The following is a 21,732-nucleotide window of genomic DNA, read 5'->3' on the forward strand; positions in this document are numbered from 1 at the left end:
CACTGCTGCCAGATCATTATTAATGTTGCTAATAATTCGTAAGACAATTATACATTTATTGGAGCAGAGATGTTTTGTAAAATGTGGTAACAATAAAAGTTGATTCACATACGTCATACTTTCTTTCCGTTTCCTTTCCATTCCATATCCTTAAATTACAATTTATAATATTATGTACTTTACATTCCGCATACGTTCAGTTAGGTAACAATTCCGGTCATTATTCTGCCAGCGCAATTTTGTAAGGACACGTACGGATAGTGTATGGACATGTTCTGATATTATGCATGCCCAAAGTCACCACCATTGAATTTCACTCCTCTCTGCGACCCATTTGCGAAGTTATGTTTGAAATTCAGCTGTAATACTTGTGTCCTCTATTTGCTTTGTTTTCCTTTGAGAAATGAACGACGAGAAACTCATTGCACTTGTGAGGCAAAATCCAGTGCTATACGATTTTGCGAATAGTAAATACTGTGACAATAATTTCAAAGAAAGAATTTGGACAGGCATATCTATTGAACTGAAGACATCAGGTAAGTGAAACACATTAAATTACAAAACTTAATTTTACTGATTGTATATATAACAAAATAATCTATACCGTAAAGTGGGGTGACTTTGAACGCCGAGGTGACTTCGAACAGTAATTTAGCGCCTTTCTAAATTAAATGCTGTACCCAATTGCGAAAAAACTGAACTAATTTATTGACAACTTAAACAGTTTTTTCGCAATTGGGTACAGCATTTAATTTAGAAAGGCGCTAAATTACTGTTCAAAGTCACCTCAGCGTTCAAAGTCACCCCACTTTACGGTACTAATAATAAATCTGTAGCCGAAATTTTTCTGGTAATTTTCGATTTTCCAAAAATAATTGGTCCTAACATATATAATTAACCGCCCTGAAACCGAAAATAGCTTTTTTGAAATTTTTGTTTGTATGTCTGTCTGACTGTCTGGATGTTTGTTACCTTTTAACGCGATAATGGCTGAACCGATTTATATGAAAATTGGAATATAAATTAAGTTCGTTGTAACTTAGAATTTAGGCTATATGGCATTCAAAATATTTTATTTAAAAGGGGGGGGGGTTATAAGGGGGCTTGAATTAAATAAATCGAAATATCTCCCTTATTATTAATTTTCATGAAAAATATTACATAACAAGAGTTTCTTTAAAAATAATTTCCGATAAGTTTTATTCCATGCAAAATTTTGATAGAACTGATATTTAATGAGATAAATGAGTTTCAAAATTACAATAACAATGCCATCTAAGGCGGTGTAATGAAATAAAAAACAAATGACTTCGTCTATAAGGGGCCTTGGACAACAACAATCGAAAGCTATGAAACATACGGTAGCCTACAGAGAATGTTTCTGTGTTTGTATGAAGTAATAACGGAAGCTAAATTAACCGATTTGTATAATTAATTATTAATTTACCATTGGAAAGTGTAGTTTCTCTAGATGGACATAATGTTATGTTATTACAGTAACTTCTGAGTGAATCGAGAACAGGTAAGATTAAAATAGGTTCTTATGCACAGAAAACTTGATAGGCATTCGTTTCCTGTATTTCCTAAAATAATTTTTATGACCAAATGAGTGGTCTCTGGATCAAAATGATCGCATTTTAATTTTTTTAATACAATTTAAATTAAGTAACATAATAAACGATTATCCTTCTATCAAACACGAATGTTCCCTGGATCAAATGTCCTATTTTAATTATGTAATTACTTTATATTTATTTCTAACGGGTGCAGCGGAGCGCACGGGTATGGCTAGTTAAAAATATACACTTAAGTAAAAAGACATACAATCACACTGCATCCATTTCTTACTCAACAGCGCCAAACTCGGTACTGAAAAAGAATTTATATAAATTTCTATCTTCGAAAGCAACTTCTGCATTTCCACCTGTCTTGGTGTACACTGCAAACTGCTTTGTATGCTCTGTGATGGAGAATGTGAATTGCAAATAATAAAATTACCAGTAGGCCCCAGTAAAACACAGGTAGGCCTAATGGTTAATGCCATCTCACCTGCAATATTATGTTTAGACTTTTTAATCCCCGCTATATTACAACAAATTTTTGAACCAAAATACCAAATGCATTTTCTGAACATTTGTTAGCACATCACAGTTGGCAATTAAATTTCCTTTTCCACATTTTTTACTTGCTGAACTAAAGAGTACCGGTATATTCTTAATAAATTTATTATCAATGGAAAAGTTTCATCACCTACTATACAACATGTTATGCTGCTAGCCAATTAAGTGCTTGGTAGTTTTGTTTTGTCGGACTGGAAATATGTAAAGTGTCTCTTTCTAAGCTCTGTCCCAAATTCGAATGTGCAAAAATTCTTCCATTTTTTTACGCATCATTAAGTGCGAGCAGTCTTACTAGCGAAAAAGTTTTCTTGTAATTAATCCTGGACTGCACATGGCATTTATTTTGTATTATATTCTTTATAGATAGCCTATGTTATGCAAGGATTTTTGGATTATGAAAAAATAAATTTGAAGTTGAAAAGACAAATTCCCTTTACAAAATTACAGAATTTCTGAATTTAGTAACTATAATGGAAATGTCAATGCTTGAAAATTGCAGATAACTGGTCAATTATAAAATTATGTAATTATTTTTATTTTGCTGGTCACACCTAGTTGGTATATATAATAATATATTACAGTTTGCTTACAAACTGAATACATTATTTTTAGAAGAGACATGTTTCTGACAATATTGCATAATTTGGAAATTATCTCAGTATTATTTGAGGTTTGCAGGATAAGAACACCCTCATTTTGCACATTCACTACAGATCTCTCCTGTGTTCTGAGCATGCCAGTTTGTTGCACTTCATACACAATATAATTTTGTTTTCCTGTCTTTAGCGCAGGAACATAAAGCAAATGTAGCATGTTTCATGCATGACCTGATACGTACACCAGAGTTCATATCATTACCTCATACAGTCATCACTAACACGATGACAAGAAATCGCTATAAATCTTACAAACGTGCATGTATACCTGGGATTACTAACCAGCCCACGAAGCTCGTGAAACAAGTGTACTGCGTTGAAACTCACAGCCTACTGAAGAGTGGAAACTATTCTAAGTAGTGAATGAATATCTGTGATGATTTGAGAGCTGTTGAAAGCCATCCAAAGATATGGCAACAAAATTTAAGTTTTTGTTATGCATTCTAGGGTTAAAATTCTGAGTTTCACTATTTGGTGGAGTGGTTATAACCAGTGCTTTTCTTTTTCCTGGCGGAACATACCAGAATGCCATTCCAGCACTTTTCGTTAAATTTTTCATCATGGAACCAAGCCTGTTCGAATTTTGCGTCTCCAATACATTGCTAGGCTTCTCCCTTCTGAACTTCAATGTCTCTCCACTGATATCATTTTGGATACTTAACACCATGAGGAACCTGCTTCTTATTAGAACTATTGGGCCTCCTTTGATCAACTTCAACCCTGACATGTATATTAAATCTTAATTGCTAAAAGGCCTTCTAGCTGCAACAGACGTCACAAGAAAAGAGCGTACTATAACAGGAAAGGAGAAAATACTAAAGAAATGGCTATAGTGTGGAAAATTCTAAAATACTTCGGGTGCCAGTATGTAATTTGCAATTTGTTGCAAACAAATTCATTAGTTTGTTAACCCAAATTCAGTCAGTTTACAGTATAAACTTTATATCAACATGGATTTAATTTGTATCTCTTCTGAAAGGTGCATTAAGAATTTAAGATGTGAAAATAAAGGGTTAATTATGTTTTTATGGATTTGATTTGTCTCTCTTCTGAAAGGTCCAATAAGATGTGGAAATAAGTAAGGGTTAATTATGTTTTTAGCATGATTTTTTTTTCTGAACTTCGTTTAGGCCTTGAATTCCCATTGCAATGGGCAGTAATCATCTCTCCGTCTGCTCCAATAAATTTTACACAGAGTTTTACCACCTTTTTCTCTAGAAAAAAAAAAAGCGCTGGTTATTCTGGAATTCTTTCCCATTCTTCGGCTATTGGCCTGGGCTTAATTTTGTGTAACATTGTTTTCATAATTGCGTCACATACTTCCTTCACGTGGCTCTTCCTTCACAACAGCATATACAGTTGAGTGACCCAGTCTGTAACTAAATGTAACCAAAATTTGTCGTGCCCCATTTTAGCTGCAGAATTTACATTATTAAAAAATTCGCGAACTGAAAGACTACTAGGTAATCCACCTCATTCTTTCAAAGAACTAGCGATTGTTAAATCTTTAACACAAACTCGTGAGGTGTGAACGGCTCCTAATTCAGCTTTTAGCCAGTCTATAACTTGCTCATGAGTTTCCATTTTGTAACACGATTAAATAAAATTTACAAATTGTTAAATAAACTATTTGAAAACGAGATTTATTAAAATGCTGATAAATTTGGCATAAGTTCAGAAAAAGAGAAGATTGGAATCAATTTGCGTATTGAATTAAAGAAATGAATGTAATAACTATCGGAATAATAAATTCAAATGTACTGTACGTACATTATGGTTATGTTTAGTCAGTTATGCGAGAACAGAAATATGCTCAGCTCAAGCTGCTTGGTTCGAACTTCACTTAATTTTATCACTTCAGCGGTAAAAAAAAAATCACACTCTACTTCACTAGAAGCATTGAAATATACTAAACAGTAGATAAGCATGAATAGAATTACTCCTTTATCATCAATATTAATTTAGATTGCATCTACACTTGGAAAACCTGAGAAAATCACATCACATCAAAAAGTTAAATTTTTCACTGAGAGAGTCTAGGAAAAATCGCGTCGAATCCAACATTTCTGACAACAAAATTCTGCAGACTCTGCATTCAGAAAACAAATCATCCATTGCAAAAAAATCTGGTAAATATAATTAATATTACTCATTACTTTTACAGCTCCCACCCTGAAAACACGATGGAATTCATTACGAGATCAGTTCCGAAATTTTCACAAGAAACATGTTATGAAGTCTGGACAAGGTGCTTCTACAATAAGAAAATGGAGATATTATGAAGAAATGAGCTTCCTACTTCCTTTCCTGCGCTCAAGAAATAGTGTCAAAAGACTAGCAAGTGAAGACGATTACAAAGAATCTCTGGACACAATGAGCGATGAGTTTGTTACCAAGCAAGAATACGAGTTTGAAGATTTTGTAGAGATTGAGGCAACTGACGAAACGGCTACGAATTTTCAAGAAGAAGATAGACGATACACAAGAAAACAAATAGCGCGTAATGACTCTGCTTCTCCTGTTTTGATGCAGTATCTTCTTGAAAAGCAAGGTGAACAAGTGCAGCAACAAACAGCGAGAAATCCAACAGATCTATTTTTCGAAACCATCTCTGAGAAAGTTAAACGATTTAATCCGTACTATAGGAATCTGGCAGAAACTAAAATATTTGCGTTAGTTCAAGAGATGGAACTAGAACAGATTAAACATCAATACCAGAAAGACCAAGAACCAGACGAACACCAGTAATAACAAAACAAACACGAAGCTTTCAGTAACACAGTAAGTCCCAGCGAATGTTCCCATGATTTCTGTTGGTTAACCAGCAGGAGATCCCCCTCACTCATGCTGCTGATTGAATCTGCTATAACTCATGGTATTTCGCTGCATTGAAACTTATTGTATATTTTGTTGTAGAATTATTAGCAGGGGGTTATGGCATGCTTCCCAACATCTAGTAAAATGTGGCTTTTATTTCTGGGAAATGCTGGAAATAGTAATATACGTTACAAGAGCGGTATGTTGACGTTTTCATGGTCGAGGAAAAGATTGAAAAAGTGAAACGTAGTTGAGCTTTTTTAATTTCCGAGAACATGAAAACAAACATACCGCTCGTGTATCGCACATTATTTTGTGCGAAGATCGTTTATTACATACCTGAAAGACGAATTTCTAATTAGTTGCAATGAAATCTCCATGTTGGTTTCTGTTTAATGACGGCAACTTCGGAACACCAAAATATCTTTCTTCAACATTGTTGCTATAAAATGTTTTCTGTGTTTACTACACTCCAGCAGGCCGTGATATACGTCTGTCTTTTTTTTCCCCCAGTCTATAAATGTGCACTTAAAACAAACGGTAAGGTTATGTAATGATTTATTTCTCATTTTAATATTTTAACAATATTATTTATATAACATATTCCAGTAATAACATCGGCATCTGGAATCTTGTTGATTTTTTTCACGGCTTCCTTAATGTTACTTGTATCAGGAATGCAATAAGTTTCGTGGAGTAGTAGAGTTTACTTAATTTTTGCAAATATTTAAAAACAATAATTAACATTGCAATTTAGGTGAAATTGCAGTGGTAAGTTTCCAATTTATAATTATTACTATGTTAAACGTCTCTGAAAATAATATGTTAAAAGTCTAAAGCAGTAAAATGAATGTCGCGCTTAAGCGGTAAGAAGAGGGAAATTGTTATGTGTGTTACTTTGGGAATACTGAATGTGGTATTTCACACTTACCGTGTATTGGTTCTGTGCGGAAAACAAGCAAATACGCACGATCTCGCACAAATACAGTGTACGCTGGAGGAACTTAAAACTTTCGCGCAAAAATTCGTTCTATTATTGCAGAGAACTGGTGTGTATGAATGATAATTCCTTACTACGATGATAATTAAGATGGGAAACACTTCCAGCAGCTACTATGAAGAGGATGAGTACTGAATGTTATTAATATAATACAGTACGTAAGTTTTAATCCGGCAAAGTGCTGTGAGTTTGCAGACGCAAGTAGCAACGTAGTGTAGGGGTCCTGCTGCTGGTTGGCAGACAGAAATACCAGGAACTTTCAGTGAGATTCACTGTAGCAAAAAGCAAAGCTATTTGCATTTTGAATCTCAAAGCTCTCATCCCCAGCAATTTTCCACGCCTTCTCCAGATTCGACAAGTGAAGATAGAATGTTAGAAATTTTTAAAAGAACTAAGGACACGATTACAGACATGTTTTATTCTGTTTATTAACAAGATGGAAGTAATATAATTATGCACATTTTTTAACAGTTCCTTGGAAAGCGCACAACAAAAAATTTTAATACCATATTAGCCCCGAATGAACACTTTTTCTAGAAAAAAAAAAATAATAATTTTCCTCTAAACGTTAACACTGTTATACTCAATACATACTATTTGTACGATTCTAACTTTTACAATTATGATTAGAGGAACTGGAAGGACAGTTTTCTTGTAAATTAAATAAAACTACTGACACTTAGTCTATCATTATTTCCTGCCATTGGTAAATCTGGCAATCTTACTACAGTGATTAAGGGACGGAATGCTGCTATTCAGACTGAATTCGTGTGTGTTTTCGTTGGTGAACCGACGATGTATTGTTGCTAAACTACACAAAATTTCAGTCAAATAATCTAATTAATCAAGCACTTAATTACAAAACGCATACCAGTAATAATTTTATTTATTTTAATGTATTCTATTACCCCCTTCAATCTGCCGAGTTATATCACTTCCATCCTATATATGGATGAACATTCAAATTACAAAACTTTGAAGAGTTTTGTCAATATTCACGCTCTAGAATACTTTCTCGAAAGTGTGAATGTGTCTTTGACATGATTCGAGTTTTCATTTGTCTTTCTACAATAATTATTATAGAATTTAAGTACATATTACCTCATAGTGCACCTTTTAGTTCTTATCTCTCTCAACCATGAAGTTCTTCTTAGACTGTATTACATGGAAGGAGTCGTTCCAGTGTGAAATTTTGAAGTGATGTTTCAGACATCTGGTGTTACTAAATTTGCCTCCAACGACAACACAGAGTGCTACGTCAAAGTATTCGAACAAAACACGCATCTGATCGAAGCCTTTATTATGGATGTCGCATGTGAGTCTTGTCTTACGTGTGAATCACTATGTCATAGGCTATTGTATACCATTTAAGTAAAAAAATGGTCTGTTCTGTAATCACATTCTTCTCACTATGTCTAAGTCCTCATACTGTATAACACGCAACATTGTTATTTGTTACAATGGTATTTTAACAAATATAACTGAGCAATTTCTTCCTTTAATTGTACGAGAGTATTAGTTGATAACAATTTAAAGTCTGTTTTTGTACTTTAAATCCTGATATCAACACACATTGTATTCACCTCTAATGGTGTGATTGAAGGAGTAATGCGAAATACTGACTTTACTTTCAAATGCCATGTGGCAAGGTACGAAATACTACATCATTAAAATAACCCACAAGCAAAATATTTTTTCATTGGGTTATTTTACGACGCTGTATCAACATGTAGGTTATTTAGCGTCTGAATGAAATGAAGGTGATAATGCCGGTGAAATGAGTCCGGGGTCCGGCACCGAAAGTTACCCAGCATTTGCTCGTATTGGGTTGAGGGAAAACCCCGGAAAAAACCTCAATAAGGTAACTTGCCCCAACCGGGATTCGAACCCGGGCTACCTGGTTTCGCGGCCAGACGCGCTGACTGTTACTCCACAGGTGTGGACTCACAAGCAAAATAAACCTTTAACCACTGTAAGATTAAGGTTATTACAATCAACAATTTTAAATAGATCACGTTATTACCTCCATTTCCAGATGCTGACAAATATTAGAATGTTGTTTAGTCAACTGTCTGAAGACAGGTTGGAACCTCATAAGTGACACCAATAAGGCATCACTCATGAGGCAACTAAGCCAGAAGATAATGGGATAGGGTGGTCAGTTCCTTTTCCATCCATTGCATACATCGCTGATTAGTAAAATATTACACTAATCAGATTTCAGATGTATAAAAACAATGTTCTTCCTCTGACATTATATATCATCAAGTGAGATGTACTGCCTGATAATAGATGTACAGATCCAGAAACAAAATTTGGACCACCTAGGAAGCTGGTACCAAAACTGTCAAGTTGTGTGAGCTTGGACTATACCTCTACCGAATGAAAAATATTAACGCAATTCTCAATATCAATGAACCCGAATGACAAACATGTACAGCCGGGTGGTAACCAAACATGTGCTCTAATTATTCACGGCCTTAGAAAAAGAAAATAATAAGCGAATATAAAAAAACAGTAATTTGTAATTATGAACTTCGTAACTCCCAATCTAAAATAATTTACCAATACATATAAAAATAACATACAAAGTATGCAATGATGATTCAACCTCATTATAATAAACACAGAAACAATGAAAATTTTCATTTTATCAAAAAAATGCTCCTTTTACGTTCAGAAAAACTAAAAACAATATTTTTACTCTGAAAATATTCGTTCTACGTCACAAGGTATTACTGGAGCAAATCTGAAATATGATACAGTATTTCTTACTATCATCAGGTGAACAACTACTTTGTGACTAATATTATGTGTCAAATACGAAATACACTATTAAATCCATAATTGTTTTCAAGAAAATGTTTCATTTCTATTGTAATGACAGCTAGGAAGTTCGTAGCATAATTCCGATGTTGAACTTTGTAACGCAACGAAATGCATAGCAGTAAGAGACATCAACATTTAACGAAGAACAATGTGGGGCAAAATAAACTTGTCACACATTTCTATTTGCATAATTATTTATTTAATAATAGATGAGTTTACTTTTTTGGAATCCTGCATAATACAGTAGCGTGCAAATTAATCCGAGCAACGTAATTACTTATGCAAAGACACTCAAACGGGATAAAAAAAAAGGATCTAAGACATACCTCAGTAATTTGTGTGGCCTCCCTTGTTCCTAATAACAGCTCTGAGACGATTTGGCATGGATTCCACTACTTTCCCACAAATATTCTTCATTTCTTCATCGCGAAACCATACACCAATGAGGGCAGGAATCATCTTCTCCTTTGTAGAACAATCCATTTTTTGTATTCTTCTTTTGCAAATTGACCACAAGTTCTCAATGGGGTTGATGTCGGGGGAGTTGCCTGGCCAGGGGAGTACCTGAATATTATTCTTGTTGAAGAATTCTGTAGTTTTTCGAGACGTATGGCATGGTGCCAGGTCTTGTTGGAATACACCTCTGCCATCCGGAAATGATTTTTGCAGCTGGGGTACAATTCTGGTTTCCAGTAAGTGAATATATTTTTCAGAATTCATCATTCCCTTGATAGGTATTAATGCTCCAGGCCATTCATGTGTAAAACAACCCCAAAACATTACTTTAGGAGGGTATTTGGGTGCTTGTTGGGGATGAGCTGCTGTTACTTTTTCAGATCCTTTCCGTACGTAAGAAACACGGTCGCCATGGACCTCGAAATGAGACTCATCGGAAAAAAGTACATTCTTCCAGTCATTCACTGTCCAGTGTTGATGTAATTTTGCCCACATTAAGCGTTTTTTGCACATAACAGGGGTTAGCAGTTGCTTCTTAATAGGCTTACGAGCCCTTCGTCCAGCTTCCAAAAGCCTACGCCGCACTGCTGTGACGTGAATATTCGCCCCAGTGGTAGCCATTAACTCGCGGGTTAAGTCGACAGCAGTTAGTCTAGGATTTAATTTACTTTTCCTGACAATTAAACGATCATCTGCAGGTGAAGTCTTCCTTTTCCGGCCACAGTTTCCTTTTTTCTGGGGTGTGATGGATCCAGTCTCCCTGTATCGTTTTATGATCGAATTAACAGTAGCCAAACCGATGTGACATTCTGCAGCAATTTGCCTCGGTGTCATAGAATAATGCTTTGCTAATGTTATAATTTTAGACCGTTTTCGTGGAGTTGTATCTATTTGTGAAGAGGACAGAATGTACACAGGATTGCAGTATTAAGTCTTCAACACAACTGAAATGCTTATAAGTACAAAACGACAGGCAAAATGTCACATATTATAAAAAAAAATAATAACAACAGACCTTAAACAATGGAATTACACGTACTACAGATGTCAATTAAAGCGGTATGAGCAGCTGTGAGGCCAACAATGACAGAAAATGTAAAAATATGTCGTGTTCGGATTAATTTGCACGCTACTGTATTTACATCACGTAAATAATACAATAACAACAGAGTAACTCACTTTGTTCAGAAACTGAAATATTAATATAAATTAACAATGTTCTTCAAACTATTCACGACTCTACACAGCTCCACAGAATCATACTATGCGTTCATGTAAACTGCTTATTGTCTGTAAAAGCGGGAACAGGCCGAGGCATGGGTGAGATCTATACTCCTCGCTGTAATCAACTGAAATCTACTGTTTTGGTAGGAATTTCTTACCTATGTTTATAACATACTTATATTTTTTTGCTCATAAATATTATTATTATTACACGCTTTTTGATAGATAGGCACAGAAAGATATTTTCCCTGAACCGAAGAAAGAAAGGTCGTATCATTGGGTTACATGACGATTTCCTGTGAAATGTCAGTCAGGTATGTAAGAAATAATAGTAATATACGTTACAAGAGCGGTATGTTGACGTATTCATGGTCGAGGAAAAGATTGAAAAAGCGAAACGTAGTTGAGCTTTTTTAATTTCCGAGAACATGAAAACAAACATACCGCTCGTGTATCGTACATTATTTTGTGCGAAGATCGTTTATTACATACCTGAAAGACGAATTTCTAATTAGTTGCAATGAAATCTCCATGTTGGTTTCTGTTTAATGACGGCAACTTCGGAAAACCAAAATATCTTTCTTCAACATTGTTGCTATAAAATGTTTTCCGTGTTTACTATACTCCAGCAGGCCGTGATATACGTCTGTCTTTTTTTTCCCCCAGTCTATAAATGCGAACTTAAAACAAACGTTAAGGTTATGTAATGATTTATTTTTCATTTTAATATTTTAACAATATTATTTATATAACATATTGCAGTAATAACATCCGCATCTGGAATCTTGTTGATTTTTTCACGGTTTCCTTAATGTTACTTGTATCAGGAATGCAATAAGTTTCGTGGAGTAGTAGACTTTACTTAATTTTTGCAAATATTTAAAAACAATAATTAACATTGCAATTTAGGTGAAATTGCAGTGGTAAGTTTCCAATTTATAATTATTACTATGTTAAACGTCTCTAAAAATAATATGTTAAAAGCCTAAAGCAGTAAAATGAATGTCGCGCTTAAGCGGTAAGAAGAGGGAAATTGTTGTGTGTGTTACGTTGGGAATACTGAATGTAGTATTTCACACTTACGGCATATTGGTTCTGTGCGGAAAACAAGCAAATACGCACGATCTCGCACAAAGGTATTTGGGGTCAGATTGGGTGGTTATATCTTACATAAGTTTAGAGTGATGTGCTACAATTTTGAGGTTATTTTCAATGATTAAAGTACGTTTTCTTCGCCCTGAGTGTGGTGCGTAGCAGAATTGAAGATTCGCTATTTTTCTTCACAAAATTCTACTGCATAGATTTACAACAGTAATAATATTACTTCGTAGAATTTTCTTCACTGTAACATCCAAACTGCGAATGACGTCAAACAATTCGTATGGCTCGAGCATATGTAAAATAAAACCTATGACTGTCTTAATAAAATCATGGACTTTCACCTAGTCACAAAACATTCTGTAAATTACAACAAGAAAAGATCAGAAGACACTTAGCAGCAAGATACCGAAATATCAAAATTCTCCATAAATATATACCGATACATACTTTAATAACTCATTTTGTGTGTTTATGTTGTATATGAGTTAATGCATGTTTTCGAAAACAATCAACCAACCAATCAATCTTCTTAATGTATCTAGCCGTTTGCTGACAACATAAAGTCCACTATAGTCCACTGTAGCCTATTCAGTTGTTGTTTTTCGTGGGTACTCACCTTGTCGTGGTGAGGGGGATTAAACTTTTGTTTAAGCTAACAAGTAACAAAGACGTACCCACTTAAGTTGCATTACCACCAACGCAGTCCCACTATATTTTTCACTGTTTATATTCATGGAGTCCCTCAGTGTAAAATTCTCCGGAGGTAAAATAGTCCCTCAATCGGTTCTCCAGGTAGGGACTGAGAGATGCCAAAAATCGTACTAAAGTACTTATTTGGAACACCAAAAGTCACACCGTCCAGTCAATCAGAGCCAAATTTAATCGAAAACAATCATGCCATGAAAAACTCTTTTTAAGTCTCGCATTTGAAGGGTTTATCGCCTGTATGACTTAATGCATGTTGTCGAAGATCATAAACGCGTGAAAAACTCTTCTCACATGCGTCGCATTTAAAAAGTTTATCAAGCGTATGAGTCAATGCATGACGTCGAAGATAATCAGGCCTAGCGAAACTCTTCTCACATTTGTCACATTCGAAAGGCTTCTTAATTCCGTGCAATAATGTGTGTCTGCGAAGATGAGTAAGCCCTACGAAACTCTTTTCACAAATGTTACATTTAAATGGCCTATCATCTGTATGAGCTCTTCTATGATTTTCAAGACCTCGCTTATCTGAGAGACTCCTATCACAAATGTCGCACTTGAAAGCCTTAACACCTGTGTGAGTTAATACATGCTTTGTAAGATAATCAATTCGTGCAAAACTTTTATCACAAATGTCGCATTTGAATGGCTTCAAGTTTGTGTGAGTTAATGAATGGTTTTTTAGATGCTGCTTTTGTCTGAAATACATATCACAAAAGTTGCATTTGAAAGTTTTATCACCTGTATGAGTTGAAATATGGTTTATAAGATATTGCTTTTGTCTAAAACATTTATCACAAATGTCGCATTTGAATATCTTATCATCTGCGTGAGTTGATATATGATTCATAAGATGCCCTTTTCGTACAAAACACTTCTCACAAAAGTCGCACTTGAAAGTCTTTGTGTTCATGAGAGTTGCTGTGTGCGTTAGAAGACCATCAGTTTGTGTGTAAGTTTTACTACAAACTCTATCTTCTAAATCATTAAGTTTGTTTTCTTTCACAAGCTGAGCTGCAATAAGGTTTTCGATGAAAAATTCGAACTTCAAATTTTCCTCACTGGAAGGCATATCTCCAGAGCCATAATCCTCGTGCGTTTGCTTGATGTGTGTTTGTGGGTGGATCGAATGATTAAGAGATTTGTCAGACGCGTCAATCTCGTGGTCTCCGATATCTCCTTTGCAATGTTCATGTACAGGCCTGAAAATTCATAGTTTTGTGTTCACTAAATTGAAGATAACTATCACACACAACAAAGAGGGATTTGAAGCATTCCTAAGAGGCTACTTAAATGGCTAACAGAAAAATGACTTCCCAGCTAATAAGAAAATGCAGATTGAAATATTATTTGCTCTTGATGGGTATGTGAAAGGTAGCTATTATGGTAAAATGTATACTGATTAAATTGCAAACTTCTTTACAGTGTACATATTTAGTAGTTACCTTGCTTGACTACCTAGTTTTTGCAAATTAAACCGTTTAGCCATGACTTTAAATTGAATAATAGCGAAAATCGTTTAAATAAATATTGCAACGCAGCACACGTCATGTGTTACCGACTGACAAGGGAAGTACCCCAGCTCGAACGGCTAAAACCGACTGGAAACGCGTTTAAAATATAATGTTGTACCTGTTCGAATAGCTATCAATGCCATTCATCTGTAAAACTACGTGTGCGGCCGCTAACGCCATCTGAAAGTTAGCGTACTAGCCTCACTACGTTGTAGCTCTACAAACAGTACGAACGAGACCATTGCTGTGTTCAATAGTGAAGTGCACGTACTAACGGGAGACATAAGTAGGCTGAAGTCAATTAATCCTATGAAGATTGTTTACCTGCTGTGCGAAAAGGTACGTCGAACTTACATACCGGATAATGAGGATGTAATTGGAGTGAGGATGAGCCGTTTGCATGCATGTTACGTGACATTATAATGCAAACATACTACCGGGAACTATCAGAAGTTAGATACCGACATATTGGATAGGAATAGTGATTGTGAGTCTGATGACGGAGAAGAAACAGCACATGGGTATGAGAGTTCCAACAGTTCTGGAACGTCCTCTCCAGCAAATAAAGGAACTGCAAGTCAAAGTGAATACTTACTTTCACTCCAAAAATGTGACCTCCGCGATCTCCAGGTTTCAATCCGGCCGACTTTTGTTTGTGGGGTTACCTTTTAGAACGAGTTTACCTGACACATCCAACAACCCTACTGCAACTGAAAGACGCCATCTCGCAAGAAATTGCCAATATTCCAAGACATTATCTCCAAAATGCTGTACATGGTGTCACAGAAAGAAAGCTGTACGTTGAACAAGACAACGGCGAGCATCTTCCCAATGTTTTGTAAACCCCGTTGTTTGTCCAACACTGTGATGTTTTTGTTTTTTCCCTACCTCATATTATAATATTTATAGCAGTTTAATGCTTGAACTGACTTTTGAAATACCCTATACTCGCTATATTATTTAAAGCAAATGTCGTGTAGTTTATTGGCACATAATACCTCATTTACGTATTTTGTGGATCTGCTTGTCATAACTGTCTGTTACACGGTGTTGTTTCTTCAGCGATTTGTGCTTCTGTAGTCATTAGATTCGTTATTCTTCAATCATTGATTGTACACGACTGCGGAGTTTTACAGATAAATAACCTTGATTGGTAGTAGAACAAGCACAGCTCTGTATTTTAAACGCATTTACACTCGGTTTTAGCCGTTTGAGCTGGGGTACTTCCCTTGTGAGTACAGCAAAAGGGGAGGGGAAGATAAGGAGTGCAGGCTGCACTTGCTTAGAGTTAATGCAGCAGCCAAATGCGTCATAGAAACAACAATTCCCTCTAAAACAGTGAATGTTAGACAAAAAGCTTATTTAGATTTTTTTAAATCTTTCCTCATGATCTATTACTAGTTTCATTATGGTGCAGAGGCACCATCCACCCTGTATATCAAGATGGAAACTCTTATATCACAACCCTCACCTGTCAGTCAATTCAATATCATCCTCTGTCGTGTCTGGCAGCAGATCCTCTTTAACAGCATCTACATCGCACCATTGTCTCTAGAAAAGAGAAAAGCAATTAAAAGCTGGAGAACAGCTCTTGGTAATGCACGCAACAGATAGGTACCTGGTTCCTGTCCTCTGATGGAGTAGTCAATTTGTATCTCCGAAATTTTTTACATTCCTACACTTATGACTTTGTGCAAGAACCCAAAAATCTTACACCATAAGAATATTATTTCTAAACCTTACCAACATCAATTTTGGAAAAGCTAATTTTAATTTCAGAAAAACCTACCTCAATTTCAGAAATGGCTAATTCGTGTTCCAAAGAAAAAAAAATTAATTTCGGAAAAGCCAACCTCAATTTCAGAAAATGTAAATTGAATATCAGAAATGATACCAAACAAAGGAATGAATGATATCAATTTAGGATTTATAGGCTTTTCTCATTCTTTTTCAGCTATATAGCAATACTACATATAATTTTACTATATAATGTTAAAATAATACTGATTCTCCATATTCTCTCAATAGAACAGAAATTGAATTTCTTTGCTCTGAAATTAACTTTAGATATTTCGGAACTTTATATTACTTTCTCCGAATTTGTATACTCTTTTTCCGAATATAATTTCACATTTTCCGAAACTGAGACTGAAAAGCTATTGTCAAAACAGAGATTAAAAATATGAACATCATGACAAGTTAAAACATGGTTGGCACATTAAAAACCAGTAACAGTATTAATGTAACAAAATATGAATGAAAATCATATTTTGTATTGGGTCTCCTAATTCTATGGGATGCCAAACTTCATAGAAAACTAGATATAATACCCACAATAAAAATATCCGCTTTTAGACTGCAAAATTTTAGTGGGAAATGAAGTCAGTGATAAATAAAAAAACGATTTTCATTCCGGTTCATGCATGAAAACATATACATTTTATAGCTACGTGCAGAATAGTTAGATTGAAAAATCTCAGAATTATTAACAGCCACAATGAGGATGTAAATAAGTTAGAAAAAAAAGACAAAAATGCATTATATGAATAACATACTATATTTATGTAAAAATTATCATTAGTAGATCCCAAATATAAATTATTTATTTTCTAGCAATATTAGAATTTATAACTAAGAGAGATCAGATTCAGATTTCTTCTCAACACTCTGCAACAATATTACTACTGCTACCATCACCATCACAGTTATATTACCGGTTCTTCTGTATGGTTGTGAAACTTGGACTCTCACTCTGAGAGAGGAACATAGGTTAAGGGTGTTTGAGAATAAGGTGCTTAGGAAAATATTTGGGGCTAAGCAGGATGAAGTTACAGGAGAATGGAGAAAGTTACACAACGCAGAACTGCACGCATTGTATTCCTCACCTGACATAATTAGGAACATTAAATCCAGACGTTTGAGATGGGCAGGGCATGTAGCACGTATGGGCGAGTCCAGAAATGCATATAGAGTGTTAGTTGGGAGACAGGAGGGAAAAAGACCTTTAGGGAGGCCGAGACGTAGATGGGAGGATAATATTAAAATGGATTTGAGGGAGGTGGGATATGATGATAGAGACTGGATTAATCTTGCACAGGATAGGGACCGATGGCGGGCTTATGTGAGGGCAGCAATGAACCTTCGGGTTCCTTAAAAGCCATTTGTAAGTAAGTAAGTAAGTAACCATCACCACATTAAATTGGCTTCTCGTGCAAGAACACTAGACATATCGAAACACACCTCAATTTCAGACTTCAAGACTGGGAATGTAATGGAAACTTCATTTTCTTCGCATTTTATGTCTGATGCGAAATCACAGGTGAGCTCAGAAGGTTCCATTTTGATTTCATCGACTTCCATTTTTAACGTACTCCCTTTCTGTAATAAAATATTGTAAACAAGTAAGCTACACCCTGCCAAATATGTTTCCTGAGGAAAATAAACACAGCAAAGAAAGATAAGAACATACCATCCGGAGAGCATCTCCTTCTTCTCTAATTGCTTCGTCAATCTCTGGAGATAATGGATCAATCTCCATTTCCTTCTTAATGACATCCATGGCAACTTACAGCTTAGACAAAAAATTTCTACAGTTGTGTGTAGGAGTTGGGCTGCAACACACACAATATCAATCAGGTTTAATAAAACTTTTTCTTTATGATAATAATAAAGAGTTTCTAATCGGATTATTCCTAGCAATACATTACTGCCCAAATATTGAAACATATTTAAGAGAGGACTACAGATAAAATTATATTTTCTATATTTTTTAAGTTACAGCTTTCAGTTCCAATATAGCCTACACGTTACCTCAGCAACCTAAGAGAGTTATCAAAACATGACTTTCATTATACAGTAATTTTTTCCAGTTCTTCAATTTAGAAGAAAAGGGGGGAGGGGCAAATATTCAAAATTCTGAGCATACAAATTCTCAGTTTGAATATTTTTATACAACACCACTCCTATTTTAGGCGCTCTATCTTTTTCAAGTAGGCTAATTCCATATTACAGAAAAAAATATTTTGTGAAATAACACCAATATTTTTTTTTATTTTTTCGCTTTTTTTTTTTATTTTAAAACTTGGACAGCTAGAAACAAAACCATGCACAAAATTAAATTTTTAAGCATGGTATAGTGAATTTACAGAAAGAAATCGGATTCTCGGGTACAAAATTGTAGAAGTTTCAGTGATTTGGGTGAAGAAAAGTTCATAAAACATTACAGTCGAGAAAAATGACTTCAAGAGTACGGACAATTAATTATGACATTAGGAAGGTTTCATATCGTTTTACACCCTCCATATAAAATTAGAAATCATGGTATTAAATAAAATATGAAAGGAAGTAAAACAGTTTCATAACTATGAGTAAGTATTTCTGTAACATAGAATATTTTTGGAATATACTGTAACTATTGACTTTTGTGTCTGCTTATTCATTTGAGGTGTTACTATACAGGAATTAATAACTGAGTGATATTCATTCAAAATAAATTCTTCTATTATCACATTTATCTATCAGTGGATATAAATAATACCAACAAATTAATTATCCCATTAAAAAACAAATAGTAACGGATTGTATTAGGTGTATAAAGGAATAGAGACTATTCCAGATCATTATGCATGAATGAATTTATGTTATACGGCACAGATATAAAGCTCCAACGACATTCTTATAATCTGCATGAAAACGAAACTGTTACAGTGTTACCAGAAAGATAATTCACTCTCGGTTAATAACTGACCATTAAAATACAGAAAATAATAATACCTACATAATATGACAGATGTAGGAAGAACTATAAATTGACTGAAACAAAACAAAAATATGGAATAGTAGTGTATTATCAAGGAAACAAAATCTTATAAGTTTAAAAAACAAACACAGCTATGAACTCTCACGTGAAAACTGCTACATTTCAATCACAGCCACTATGATACAATGCACCACCAAATCTATAGATTGCCTGCTGTAAGTCTGCTACTTTAGTTTATTTACAATTAATATATTTGACTGCGCAAAGTTTACTTTCTTTCAGCGTCTCTACGACGTCTTATTTTCGAGCGTTGTGATATCAAGGTGCGAATTAATATTTCTGATGAGGGTGGGGGGGGGGGGAGATAGAATCCTAGATAGAGAATACTACATATAAAATTATTATTATTGCTATTATTATTATTATTATTATTATTATTATTATTATTATTATTATTATTATTATTATTATTATGGCTCAACGCTTGGTAGCATTGAGTTGCTTGTCTTGCATCTTGATCATAATAATAATTATATCCGTGAGCAGGCTTAAGCTGAGGTGTGTAATTCCTAAGTAAGTTATTGATTGTTGTCAGCTTGCCAATGGTGATAATACATCAATATTATTTTCTTTGCTTACTTCATACTTTATAAAGTAGGTATACCCGTATTAAAACAATTATATTTTGTGAGGGGGATAAAATTTATCCCTGGCAGGGATGTTAGATAACTTTCCAACAGAGGGAGAAATCTCCCCCATCCTCCCCTTCCCCCGTTAATTCGCACCCTGGATATCATATCTACCGAACGTTTGAGTGGCACGAAGAGAAAGTGTAGCACTGATCCGAAATGTGGCATTGGGGCTTTCTCTAAATTTTACAGTGAAAAGATACACTGTAGTCATATCTATGGCTCAAGCGTTATCGAGGTTCTTTTCCATCCAGGCAGCTCAGGTTCGATTCCCGACCAGGTCCTAAGGGCATTAATGAAAGACAAAGCAGACGTTGCAGAGGATTTTTCTCGGGGTAGCTACTCTTGATTCCCTCTATCGTTACACTAACACTATCCACTTTCTCCATATTTCATCTATCATCTGCAATAGTTAAAAATAGGCTGGGATGACATCTTCGTGGTAATAGGATTTTCAAGCTGATATAAAGGGTTAGTACCATTTGTTATTAATGGAGAAAAATTCGCTCCGGCGCCAAGGATCGAACCCGAGATCCCCAGTTCTACATACTGGGTGCTCTAACCGCTGAGCTACGCCGAGGCTCAACCCACAGCACCAGATCGAATCTTTCTCCTTTGGTTCTTTCCCTTAGTGGTCTTACTCCAAATTCGACATATATTAAGTCATCTCACAAGGAGCGCACTCATTTCAGTGACTTGGTGGCCGGGACTCCGCAGTATATATGCACTGTTAGGCGAACAATCTATGTAAAGATTAATTAATTTTTGGTCCTACAGAATTATCTGTTATAGTTACCATTTGTTATTATGGAGAAAAATTCACTCTGGCACTGAGGATCGAACCTGGGACTCCAGTTCTACGCACTGAATGCTCTAACCACTGAGCTACGACGAGGCTCAATCCACAGCACCGATCGAACCTTTCTCCTTTGGAAAGAGGAAAGTCATTAGTTTAATTCCCAATATGCTCAGTTAATTTAAGAGAACAGTGTATTATGATAATAAATAAAACAATTTTAGTTTGGTCCTTTAAATGTGCAGAAACTTAATCCAAACAAATATTAACTCTTCGTACTGCAAAGGAATTTTTCAATGTTACACAGCATTTGTGTGCACTCATAATTGAGTTCTGGCGTCTTGTCAGCTCATTTGAGTTGTGTGGATATAAAGGAAAAATTGTGACGGTGTTGTGTATGGTTCCTGGAGTAGCTCAGTCGGTATAGCGTTCGCACGCTAAGCGAAGGGTCCCGGGATCGATACCCGGCCCCGGAACAATTTTTCCTTGAAATTATTCAAATTTTACGTTTGTTCGGAAGAATCATGTAATCTTAGCTATCAGAGCTATTAGAAAAAGTTTTTTTTTTATCCAATGCCACCAGGTTATCTTTTCGACATTTCTGGTCTTCTCTCCTGGCCGTGGCTTAGTTGTAACCCACTTCCAAGGTTGGGGCGCCTGGAAGGCAGAGTTACATTACCCGATGATGTGATAGGATGATTATGATTATGTGGTGCCAGGAGAGGTCTTAAATCTAAACTTAACCTAAATTCCAGATCATGGACGAACACAGGAATAATCCCCTAACCGGGAATCGAACCCGGGACCTCATGAACTATAGCCAGAAGCTCTGACCACTAGACCATGAGGCTGGTCATTAGATTCCAAGACATCACTACAAGGCATAAATAATTACCGAAATCATACAACAAATAAGAAATTGCATCATCCTGTTAAGACAGAATGACAGAAGTAATTCTTGAGTGGATTGTGTACAAAGGAATGTAATTGCTGGTAATAAAAACTGCTCACTTTTAATGTTCTGGTATTGTGTTTAGGAATGCTTTTGAATTACAGTTGTGCAAAA

General features: G+C 35.3%; 1 protein-coding gene and 1 long non-coding RNA gene across 3 annotated transcripts; one reads left to right on the top strand and one right to left on the bottom strand.

Moving 5' to 3' along the window:
* Positions 1–2: 2 nt before the first annotated feature.
* On the top strand, positions 3–8,095 carry LOC138691019 (uncharacterized). Its single transcript, XR_011329729.1, has 2 exons — positions 3–536; positions 4,941–8,095. It is a non-coding gene; the product is annotated as an uncharacterized lncRNA (long non-coding RNA).
* Positions 8,096–8,209: 114 nt separating this feature from the next.
* LOC138690982 (zinc finger protein OZF-like) lies at positions 8,210–19,444 on the bottom strand. Of its 2 annotated transcripts, none has more exons than XM_069812611.1 (5): positions 19,200–19,444; positions 17,892–18,033; positions 17,663–17,800; positions 15,894–15,973; positions 8,210–14,110 (listed from the first exon to the last, which is right to left on the bottom strand). In XM_069812611.1, the coding sequence occupies exons 2-5, from the start codon at positions 17,979–17,981 to the stop codon at positions 13,117–13,119; spliced, it is 1,302 nt and encodes a 433-aa protein (XP_069668712.1). In that variant the 5' UTR covers positions 17,982–18,033; positions 19,200–19,444; the 3' UTR covers positions 8,210–13,116. The 2 variants fall into 2 exon arrangements, with proteins under 2 accessions (XP_069668712.1, XP_069668704.1); XM_069812603.1 differs by having other exon boundaries at positions 19,170–19,444.
* Positions 19,445–21,732: the final 2,288 nt, after the last annotated feature.

This window comes from Periplaneta americana, chromosome 2 (assembly GCF_040183065.1).
Source record: "Periplaneta americana isolate PAMFEO1 chromosome 2, P.americana_PAMFEO1_priV1, whole genome shotgun sequence".
Taxonomy (NCBI): Eukaryota; Metazoa; Arthropoda; class Insecta; order Blattodea; family Blattidae; genus Periplaneta; species Periplaneta americana.

Coding starts and splice junctions, on each gene's coding strand:
- LOC138690982 (XM_069812611.1), bottom strand. CDS start 17,981: ATGGATGTCATTAAGAAGGAAATGGAGATTGATCCATTATCTCCAGAG. Junction 17,801..17,891: donor AAGGAGATGCTCTCCGGATG/GTATGTTCTTAT, acceptor ATTTTATTACAG/AAAGGGAGTACGTTAAAAAT. Junction 15,974..17,662: donor TCTTGAAGTCTGAAATTGAG/GTGTGTTTCGAT, acceptor TCTCTTTTCTAG/AGACAATGGTGCGATGTAGA.